This window comes from Taudactylus pleione, unplaced genomic scaffold (genome assembly GCF_031769625.1).
Source record: "Taudactylus pleione unplaced genomic scaffold, aTauple2 ptg000189l, whole genome shotgun sequence".
NCBI lineage: Eukaryota > Metazoa > Chordata > Amphibia > Anura > Myobatrachidae > Taudactylus > Taudactylus pleione.
The window spans coordinates 11,619,593-11,631,960 of record NW_028284591.1 but is presented as its reverse complement, the minus strand read 5'-3'; the positions used below and the strand labels follow the sequence as shown (position 1 = coordinate 11,631,960).

At 50.2% G+C, this 12,368-nt stretch overlaps 1 protein-coding gene across 1 annotated transcript in view; it reads right to left on the bottom strand.

The window, feature by feature from the left end:
* Positions 1-5,950, bottom strand: part of LOC148519549 (elongation factor 2-like) — a 40,851-nt gene extending 34,901 nt beyond the window's left edge. The window contains exon 1 of the mRNA XM_088476507.1: positions 5,844-5,950. Coding sequence (XP_088332633.1) covers positions 5,844-5,846 — 3 coding nt within the window. The 5' untranslated portion in view covers positions 5,847-5,950. The remainder of the gene's footprint in view (positions 1-5,843) is intronic.
* Positions 5,951-12,368: the final 6,418 nt, after the last annotated feature.

Sequence of the window (12,368 nt, the reverse complement as noted above, 5' to 3'; positions counted from 1 at the left end):
CCCAACACACCATAGACACATGTATCCGCTGATATACATGCTGGCCGTCCTTATTCCACCCTTATCTACAAATGTAATTATCAACTATATTACACCATTTAATTGTGCCTCTTATACTGGCACTTTTTGGGGGTTCAGAATGAGTTCCCCACCACTTTTTCATACACTTCACCCAGGTCCCTCACTGCAGAATTAACGTGCAACATTGGTGCTCTGTCCGCAAATTGCCATTTATAATTAAATGTGCACGAATCAGGGTGGTGCATTGGGTGAATATATCCCGGGAAGTCCGCGGTGATGAACACGCGACATCCCACTACGGAATTTATGTCTAACAGAATACGGTCCTAAAAGTGCAATGAACAGCCCAAGGCTCACAATGCAATGTTTAAAACAAGAACCCACCCTCCTCCCCCTCTTTTACAGAATACCTTCCTTACTCCATACAGAGGGACACACACTTCTCTTGTCAGGGCTATTGGCCAGCTGAAGATCTAGTGCGTCTACATTATTCATGTCCCCCATTAACCTGATACACAGGGAAGAGGCATGCGAATGGCCTGGCTAGGGAGCAACGTTTCTGCCAATATAAAGTACTCACACTATCTTATTTACTATAATTTCCGTTCATCAGAACCCGCACCACCTCACCTGTGGTCACTGTGCCGACACCCATCACCGGCACCACCTCACCTATGGTCACTGTGCCGACACCTATCACCTTTACCACCTCACCTGAGGTCTCTGCGCTGACATTCATCACCCTCATCACCTGAGGTCATTGTGCCAAAATCCCTCCCCACCTTACCTGAGGTCACCGAGCTGACCCCATCACCGGCAACTCCTCACCTGAGGTCACTGTGCCGACACCCATCACCCACTCCACCTCACCTGTAGTCACTGTGCCAACACCCATCATCCGCAACAGCAGTAGTGTGCCCCCTCTTACCACCATGGTACAGACAGCAGCAGTGTGCCCACTCTTATCACCATAGTACAGACAGCAGCAGTGTGCCCCCTCTTATCACCATAGTACAGACATACAGCAGTGTGCCCCCTCTTATCACCATAGTACAGACATACAGCAGTGTGCCCCCTCTTATCACCATGGTACAGACATACAGCAGTGTGCCCCCCTCTTATCACCATAGTACAGTCATACATCAGTGTGCCCCCTCTTATCACCATAGTACAGACATACAGACAGTGTGCCCCCCTCTTATCACCATAGTACAAACATACAGCAGTGTGCCCCCTCTTATCACCATAGTACAGACATACAGCAGTGTGCCCCCTCTTATCACCATAGTACAGTCATACAGCAGTGTGCCCCCTCTTATCACCATAGTACAGACATACAGCAGTGTGCCCCCTCTTATCACCATGGTACAGACATACAGCAGTGTGCCCCTTCTTATCACCATAGTACAGACAGTAGCAGTGTGCCCCCTCTTATCACCATAGTACAGACATACAGCAGTGTGCCCCCTCTTATCACCATAGTACAGACATACAGCAGTGTGCCCCCCTCTTATCACCATAGTACAGACATACAGCAGTGTGCCCCCCTCTTATCACCATAGTACCGACATACAGCAGTGTGCCCCCTTTATCACCATAGTACAGACATACAGCAGTGTGCCCCCTCTTACCACCATAGTACAGACATACAGCAGTGTGCCCCCTCTTATCACCATAGTACAGACATACAGCAGTGTGACCCCTCTTATCACCATAGTACAGTCATACAGCAGTGTGCCCCCTCTTATCACCATAGTACAGACATACAGCAGTGTGCCCCCTTTATCACCATAGTACAGACATACAGCAGTGTGCCCCCCTCTTATCACCATAGTACAGACATACAGACAGTGTGCCCCCCTCTTATCACCATAGTACAGACATACAGCAGTGTGCCCCCTCTTATCACCATAGTACAGACATACAGCAGTGTGCCCCCCTCTTATCACCATAGTACAGACATACAGCAGTGTGCCCCCTCTTATCACCATAGTACAGACATACAGCAGTGTGCCCCCCTCTTATCACCATGGTACAGACATACAGTAGTGTGCCCCCTTTATCACCATAGTACAGACATACAGCAGTGTGCCCCCCTCTTATCACCATAGTACAGACATACAGCAGTGTGCCCCCCTCTTATCACCATAGTACAGACATACAGCAGTGTGCCCCCTTTATCACCATAGTACAGACATACAGCAGTGTGCCCCCTCTTATCACCACAGTACAGTCATACAACAGTGTGCCCCTTCTTATCACCATAGTACAGACAGCAGCAGTGTGCCCCCTCTTATCACCATAGTACAGACATACTGCAGTGTGCCCCCCTCTTATCACCATAGTACAGACATACAGACAGTGTGCCCCCTCCTATCACCATAGTACAGTCATACAGCAGTGTGCCCCTTATCACCATAGTACAGTCATACAGCAGTGTGCCCCCTCTTATCACCATAGTACAGACATACAGCAGTGTGCCCCCTCTTATCACCATAGTACAGACATACAGCAGTGTGCCCCCTCTTATCACCATAGTACAGACATACAGCAGTGTGCCCCTTCTTATCACCATAGTACAGACATACAGCAGTGTGCCCCCTCTTATCACCATAGTACAGACATACAGCAGTGTGCCCCCTCTTATCACCATAGTACAGACATACAGCAGTGTGCCCCCTCTTATCACCATAGTACAGTCATACAGCAGTGTGCCCCCTCTTATCACCATAGTACAGACATACAGCAGTGTGCCCCCCTCTTATCACCATAGTACAGACATACAGCAGTGTGCCCCCTCTTATCACCATAGTACAGACATACAGACAGTGTGCCCCCCTCTTATCACCATAGTACAAACATACAGCAGTGTGCCCCCTCTTATCACCATAGTACAGACATACAGCAGTGTGCCCCCTCTTATCACCATAGTACAGTCATACAGCAGTGTGCCCCCTCTTATCACCATGGTACAGACATACAGCAGTGTGCCCCCTCTTATCACCATGGTACAGACATACAGCAGTGTGCCCCTTCTTATCACCATAGTACAGACAGTAGCAGTGTGCCCCCTCTTATCACCATAGTACAGACATACAGCAGTGTGCCCCCTCTTATCACCATAGTACAGACATACAGCAGTGTGCCCCCCTCTTATCACCATAGTACAGACATACAGCAGTGTGCCCCCCTCTTATCACCATAGTACCGACATACAGCAGTGTGCCCCCTTTATCACCATAGTACAGACATACAGCAGTGTGCCCCCTCTTACCACCATAGTACAGACATACAGCAGTGTGCCCCCTCTTATCACCATAGTACAGACATACAGCAGTGTGACCCCTCTTATCACCATAGTACAGTCATACAGCAGTGTGCCCCCTCTTATCACCATAGTACAGACATACAGCAGTGTGCCCCCTTTATCACCATAGTACAGACATACAGCAGTGTGCCCCCCTCTTATCACCATAGTACAGACATACAGACAGTGTGCCCCCCTCTTATCACCATAGTACAGACATACAGCAGTGTGCCCCCTCTTATCACCATAGTACAGACATACAGCAGTGTGCCCCCCTCTTATCACCATAGTACAGACATACAGCAGTGTGCCCCCTCTTATCACCATAGTACAGACATACAGCAGTGTGCCCCCCTCTTATCACCATGGTACAGACATACAGTAGTGTGCCCCCTTTATCACCATAGTACAGACATACAGCAGTGTGCCCCCCTCTTATCACCATAGTACAGACATACAGCAGTGTGCCCCCCTCTTATCACCATAGTACAGACATACAGCAGTGTGCCCCCTCTTATCACCATAGTACAGACATACAGCAGTGTGCCCCCTTTATCACCATAGTACAGACATACAGCAGTGTGCCCCCCTCTTATCACCATAGTACAGACATACAGCAGTGTGCCCCCCTCTTATCACCATAGTACAGACATACAGCAGTGTGCCCCCTCTTATCACCATAGTACAGACATACAGCGGTGTGTCCCCTCTTATCACCACAGTACAGTCATACAACAGTGTGCCCCTTCTTATCACCATAGTACAGACAGCAGCAGTGTGCCCCCTCTTATCACCATAGTACAGACATACTGCAGTGTGCCCCCCTCTTATCACCATAGTACAGACATACAGACAGTGTGCCCCCTCCTATCACCATAGTACAGTCATACAGCAGTGTGCCCCTTATCACCATAGTACAGTCATACAGCAGTGTGCCCCCTCTTATCACCATAGTACAGACATACAGCAGTGTGCCCCCTCTTATCACCATAGTACAGACATACAGCAGTGTGCCCCCTCTTATCACCATAGTACAGACATACAGCAGTGTGCCCCTTCTTATCACCATAGTACAGACATACAGCAGTGTGCCCCCTCTTATCACCATAGTACAGACATACAGCAGTGTGCCCCCTCTTATCACCATAGTACAGACATACAGCAGTGTGCCCCCTCTTATCACCATAGTACAGTCATACAGCAGTGTGCCCCCTCTTATCACCATAGTACAGACATACAGCAGTGTGCCCCCTCTTATCACCATATTACATACATACAGCAGTGTGCCCCCTCTTATCACCATAGTACAGTCATACAGCAGTGTGCCCCCTCTTATCACCATGGTACAGACATACAGCAGTGTGCCCCCCTCTTATCACCATAGTACAGACATACAGCAGTGTGCCCCTTCTTATCACCATAGTACAGACAGCAGCAGTGTGCCCCCTCTTATCACCATAGTAGACATACAGCAGTGTGCCCCCCTCTTATCACCATGGTACAGACATACAGCAGTGTGCCCCCCTCTTATCACCATGGTACAGACATACAGCAGTGTGCCCCCCTCTTATCACCATAGTACAGACATACAGACAGTGTGCCCCCTCCTATCACCATAGTACAGACATACAGCAGTGTGCCCCCCTCTTATCACCATAGTACAGTCATACAGCAGTGTGCCCCCTCTTATCACCATGGTACAGACATACAGCAGTGTGCCCCCCTCTTATCACCATAGTACAGACATACAGCAGTGTGCCCCTTCTTATCACCATAGTACAGACAGCAGCAGTGTGCCCCCTCTTATCACCATAGTAGACATACAGCAGTGTGCCCCCCTCTTATCACCATGGTACAGACATACAGCAGTGTGCCCCCCTCTTATCACCATGGTACAGACATACAGCAGTGTGCCCCCCTCTTATCACCATAGTACAGACATACAGACAGTGTGCCCCCTCCTATCACCATAGTACAGACATACAGCAGTGTGCCCCCCTCTTATCACCATAGTACAGTCATACAGCAGTGTGCCCCTTCTTATCACCATAGTACAGACATACAGCAGTGTGCCCCCTCTTATCACCATAGTACAGTCATACAGCAGTGTGCCCCTTCTTATCACCATAGTACAGACATACAGCAGTGTGCCCCCTCTTATCACCATAGTACAGTCATACAGCAGTGTGCCCCCTCTTATCACCATAGTACAGACAGTGTGCCCCCCTCTTATCACCATGGTACAGACAGTGTGCCCCCTCTTATCACCATGGTACAGACAGTGTGCCCCCCTCTTATCACCATGGTACAGGCTGAGTGACAGGTGAGGTGACGCAGCAGGTGCCGCAGAGCACACGGTGACATTGAAGCTGCCCCCGGGGTCACGGCTGCTGCTGGTCAGGTCTCCGGTAACATGGCCGCAGAAGTAGATAACGTCGCAGGGGGCCTATAGTAGACACGGAGCAGCGCCCTCCCCCTCCCTAGTGTCTGGCCGCGGCCTCTCCCCGGGACTCACCATGGTGGCCGATGTCTCCGGGTCCCCGGGCAGAGCGGAGCAGGAGCCGCCTCACTGATGGAGGACTCGGGAGGAGAGAGAAGGAGGGAGGGGTGACGTCATTGCGGGCTGACAGGAGAGTGGGTCACGTGGTGATGGGGGGGCTGCGCTCTGTAACCATGACAACCTGATGCTGGCAGAGAGAGGACCAAACCCCTGCACCATCCAATGCTGAGCATGACCTAGGAGAGCTGTGCGTTATATAGGAGAGCTCTAGTCTGCATGACACTGACTGTGCGCTCTGCATGATAAAGGAGGGAGTGCTCTGCATGACATAGGAGAGCTCTGCATCATAAAGAAGGGAGTGCTCTGCATGATAAAGGAGGAATGCTCTGCATGACTTAGGATAACTCTGCATGATAAAAGAGGGAGTGCTCTGCTTTATAAAGGAGGAATGCTCTGCATGACATAGGAGAGCTCTGCATGATAAAGGAGGCACTGCTCTGCATTATAAAGGAGGAATGCTCTGCATGACATAGGAGAGCTCTACATGATAAAGGAGGGAGTGCTCTGCATGATAAAGGAGGGAGTGTTCTGCATTATAAAGGAGGAATGCTCTGCATGACATAGGAGAGCTCTGCATCATACACGAGGGAGTGCTCTGCCTGAAGAAGGAGGAATGCTCTGCATGACATAGGAGAGTGCTGCAGGACACATGAGTGCACTGCATGAGATAGGAATGCCCTGCATTTCACAAGAGTGGCCCACATGATACGGGAGAGCGCTGCATGACACGGGAAAGCTCTGCATGACACGGGAGAGCGCTGGATGACGTGGGAGAGTGCTGCATGACACGGGAGAAGTGCATGGCACAGAAGAATGCTGCATAGCACAGGACAGTGCTGCATGACAGAGGAGAGTGGTGCATGGCACAGGAGAATGCTGCATAACACAGGACAGAACTATATGGCACAGAAGAATGCTGCATAGCACAGGACAGTGCTGCATGACAGAGGAGAGTGGTGCATGGCACAGGAGAATGCTGCATAGCACAGGACAGAACTGCATGGCACAGGAGAATGCTGCATAACACAGGACAGAACTATATGGCACAGGAGAATGCTGCATAGCACAGGACAGTGCTGCATGACAGAGGAGAGTGGTGCATGGCACAGGAGAATGCTGCATAGCACAGGACAGAACTGCATGGCACAGGAGAATGCTGCATAACACAGGACAGAACTATATGGCACAGGAGAATGCTGCATAGCACAGGACAGAACTGCATGGCACAGGAGAATGCTGCATAACACAGGACAGAACTATATGGCACAGGAGAATGCTGCATAGCACAGGACAGTGCTGCATGACAGAGGAGAGTGGTGCATGGCACAGGAGAATGCTGCATAGCACAGGACAGAACTGCATGGCACAGGAGAATGCTGCATAACACAGGACAGAACTATATGGCACAGGAGAATGCTGCATAGCACAGGACAGTGCTGCATGGCACAGGAGATCGCTGCATAGCAGAGGACAGTGCTGCATGGCACAGGAGAGCGCTGCATGACACAGGAGAGTGGTGCATGGCACAGGAACACTCTGTATCCAGTGTCCATGCTCCCCAGCACCAGTGCCACCTGATGCCTCGGTGGCTATGCTTGGCACTAGTGCCACAACTTTACCCATCTTTACCTTTGAAAATGTATGCTATGCTGTAATTATGGTGGCATTCGGGGATTGCTTTTGGCTTGTAATGTTGAACATCTGGGTCCCAAAGAGAAAAACGTTGCCGACCCCTGGCATAGAGGGTCATGTAAAGCACAATTGCCCACTCTCCTGGAATTTTTGTGATATTCAAAATTTGGGTGGTGAGTCTCCAAGGCTCCTGGGAAAGAGTGTAAATCCCCCGCATCCCGCCAGCCGTCCGTAAAGTGTGCGGGATGCCGATGATGCTGATGCGATTTGCTAAGAATCACGTCATCCCAGCCTCATCCGCAGTGTTGTAAAGCCGGTAATCCTGGTATAACGTCGCTGGGAACCGGGCCGCAATGAAGTGCTTTGCGTTGCTCCATTTTTGTCGTGCCCACGGTAGGGTAGGAAATGCGGTTTTACAGGGCTAGTTGTAAGTGCTAAAGTCGCATTGAACTTTTTATACTGTGACCTAATGGCTCCAAGCTGCCGCTCACAATGACCCTGAGTTGGGGGAGGTTTAACATACTTACACGACCCGTCAGGATTCCCAGCATCGGGATGCCGCTGTCGGCATTTTGACAGCAGGCATCCCGACTGCCGGGATTTAATACACAACCGCATACGGGTTGATCCATCTGGCGTCAGAGCACAGTATACGCAAAATGGGCAGTAACTGGGCGGCGACCATGCGAATGCAATGGGACTTGTCCGTTTTGTGGGAGTTGCAGTAAGACCCTTACTTTGCCACTGTACACAATGTAATAATGCACAGGTTCTCAAACTCGGTCCTCAGGACCCCAAACAGTGCATGTTTTCCAGGTCTCCTAACAGAATCTCAAGTGAAATAATTAGCTCCACCTGTGGATCTTTTAAAATGTGTCAGTGAGTAATGAATACACCTGTGCACCTGCTGGGTGATCTGGAAAACATGACCTGTGTGGGGGGGGTGGGGTGCCAAATGCTTGATTTTAGACTGAGGGCCTGATTCAGAGCCGGACGCTATTTGCGCTCGCTCGTTCAGAAAAAGGGGCCGGCTATTTAAATTGAGCGCTCGCTCTTTGCGGTCTGTTGACGCCTCTATGTCTGAGCGAGGGAACGAAACATGCGCTCGCTATTTTGTAAAGACGCCCCCTGGCCGCTCGTATCCTACGTCATCTCCGCTATTTATTTGATTAATCGAGTACATCGAAAGGCGTCTGAACTGCTCGCAGTGCTTGTGGTAGGATTTTCCTACCACAATCATGCGAACAGTTCAGGCTAAGAAACAACCAAGTGACGTGGTCGATGACGCTGCTTTGTTAATTATGCACACCCTTAAAACGCACGTTTTGACCGTTTGGCACGCCTGCGTTCGGATCACCACACCCCGTTTTCAAGCACCTTCCCCTGTTACCACCCACAAACGCCTCATCCTGTCACTCAAATTAGCAGGCACTCGCTATTTTGCGAGCGCTCGATTTCCGACCGCAATGACTGGTTGGCGCATGCGCATTATGACCCATACGCATGCGCAGTTGTGCGAACATCGCTCGGAGCGAACGAGCGGCCGCTTATGAGCGGCTCTGAATCAGGCCCTGAGTGTGGCCAGTCCATAAAGAGGGCATAGTTGGCACTTATGCAGCTTTAATATACGAGATACAAAGTGTATTATGTGTCATAATTCCAGCATATACAGGACCACCGATCACAGTAAGCCATTATATGTGTCATACAAAGTGTATTACCGTATGTGTCATAATTCCAGTGCATACAGGACCAGCTATCACAGTAAAGGTGTGTACACACGTAACGATTTTTTTAACGATTTAACTATAACAACGTAGTTATCGTTAAATCGTTTAAAAAATCGTTAATTTTTTGGGACAAACGATAATCATCCAAGGGCGCTCCTGCTTGTAGTTTGTAGTTATCGTCCAGTCTGACTGTCCAACATAACGATTTTCGTTCAGAAAATCGTTCATGTTGTACAGAATGAACGATGTCCATTCACTGTATGCATGATTAAAAAATCATTCATCGTTGATCATTCATGAAAATCGTTAACAAAATCGTTCATTAATTTAGTAACCAACGATTTTTGTAATCGATTTTCGTTCACTTTTTCAAGGGAAAATCTGAACGTAAATCGTTAACGAAAATCGGTTACTAGAATCGTTACGTGTGTATGCAGCTTAAGCCATTATGGGCCTCATTCAGACCCACTCGCAAGCGGCTGTCCGCTCGCAAGTGGGTCGATGGTGTGCACTGTGCATGCGCACGACGGAGGGAGCTCCGTCGTGCGCATGTGCCAGACGCGACGAGCGAAGGACTTTCCTTCGCTCGTTGTGTCTGATCAAAGGGGGCGTGCTGTCGATGTTGATTGACAGCACGCCCCCTTTGGTGGGCGTGCCTGCCAGACGGAGGCGTTCCCAAGGGAACGCCTACCGTCAGAAGCCGACCCCACTGACATCACTAGTGATGTCAGTGGGAGTGATTTTGGCTCTGATAGAGCCAAAATCATTCCAAGGCTTGTGGTCGAAAACCCCGACCACAGGCTTCTGGTCGCACTGGCGATGGTCGCGATGGTCATGACCATCGTGACCATCATCCTGCACGCTCGTATGTGCTGTGGGTTGTGACCCACAGCCAGTGGCGTAACTAGGGCAGGGTGAGCGGGGTTCGTGCCCTGGGCGCCGTTGGACCGGCGGCGCGGGGGGCGCCGCCGGCCACGGTACCGGCCCGCCCGCCCTAGTTAGCCAGTGTAGCGCTGACCGCAATGAGTGCGGTCAGCGCTACACTTTTGCACAGGACCAGCGCTAGGCTTCCAGCGCCGGTCCTGTGCTGCACGCCTGAGCCCGTTCCCTCCCCCTGAGCGCTTGCCCAATAGCGCCAGGAGGCGGGCTCAGGCTGTGCATAACACACGCATCGCCGCCAGCGCTGGCGGCGATGCGTGTGTTAAACAGCAGCCAATGAGAGTCAGATAGACTCTCATTGACTGCTGCAGCACCCACTGCAAGAGCCGGACTTCCGTCCGGCTCCTGCAGTGGGTAATGGGACTGACGTCATGACGTCAGTCCCATAATGCTGAGCGCGCCATCCCGGGCGGACTGGAGGGCGAGAGCGGCATCGGCATCGCGGACAGGAGCAGCGTGGAATCAGGTAAGTATATTTTTATATATATTTATTTATTTTTAAACCTATATGCACAACGGGGGAGGGGTTGGCTACTACTGGGGGGGACATCTACTGGGGGGGACATCTACTGGGGGTGCCATTGGGAGGACCTCTACTGGGGGGGGCTACTCTACTGGGGACTACTCTACTGGGGACTACTACTTGGGGGGGGGGGACTACCACTGGGGGCATTCTAAAAGGGGCCTAGTATTACTAGAGGCACTCCACTCGGGGGACCACTAATGGGGGCAATAATAGGATGGGCCACTACAGGGACCACTGGATAGGGGGGGGGTCACTACTGGGAGCCTGCATCACAACTGCATACTGGGGGTATTACTGGGGTTAAGGTGCATATGGATAGGAATGTTCAGTTTGAAAATAAAGGGGTGTGTCATGTTGACACGCCCCATTTTTAAGTGACCACGCCCATTTTTTGAGGGGGGGCTCCCTTTTCAAATTTGCCCTGGGCTCTAAATACCCTAGTTACGCCACTGCCCACAGCTATACGAGCGTCCAGGAGGACGCTCCATTTTTATGGAGGGCGGCCCTCATTCAGAGCAAGCGCTCTGCTCAGAGCGTCCGGCTCTGAATGAGGGCCTATATGCGGCAGTAGGACCATCCTGTATGAGCTGAATTTTTTTTTTCAGATGTGGGCTCCATTCCAGCGCATAGGAGCAAGTCCGGGAGTCTGGGGGGGCGTCAGAAGAACCTAGCACTGCCCTGGACATATATGTACATATCGGTCTCCTTATGTACTGGATAGTGTATTACTATACAGTATTAATAATTAACCCTATTAATGGTCTATAGCAGTGCACCCCTAACAGTGCATGTTTTCCACATCTCCTAGTTGGTTCACAGGTGTAGTTATTACTGGCTGACACATGTTAAAAGATACACAGGTGGTGCTAATCATTTGATTTGTGAAACTGATGAGAAAATGCAGCACTAGTAACATTCTAATCTATTACTATTTCTATTGGGCATGGTGTGGGCTGGGGAGGGGGCTTTCCAGGCAGCCGGAAACCCCCCTGCGTTTGCCTCTGATCCGTGCGTACGAATTTGCATGGACTGAGACGTTCACTATCAGGGTCCATAGACACAGAAATACAGATTGGTGCATATTTAGACACACCGTCAGTCGCACCATCAAAACTTGCACCTGACCTATGGCAAGTACAGTTTCTCCATGTATGGCTTCCTATGTGGGTGATAGAGCGTCTCTGTACAACACCCCTTAACCTGACACACCCGTAACACCCCCATAAGTTTGACCCTCTCCGTGTGTGCATTAAGCCATCTCCCTGTCACCTCCCAGAATCGCTAACTACATTTTCAACACACTTCTGAGGTTGAGCGCCTCCTTCGCAACTCCAAACCTGTGCGCACGTTGTCCTTGCGCATGCACAGTGCAACATAGACGCATGCACAGAAGACGAAAAAACACTCCACTGCATACGACATCGGCAATGCATTCGAAACAGAATCAGGCCCAAAAGTGTCCTGACGGTTATTAGTAAATAGTGCAAGTCACATTTTCAGTATAAAATGTATTTAATTTTAAATACTAAGTAAATTGAATCAAACTTGTTGTTTTCCCCCTAAAAAAAATTAAAGGGAATCTTGTTGTTGTAGTGGAAATGGAATTTAGGTAATGCGAATAGACGTCTGAAACTTCGTATAATATGGCTGCCA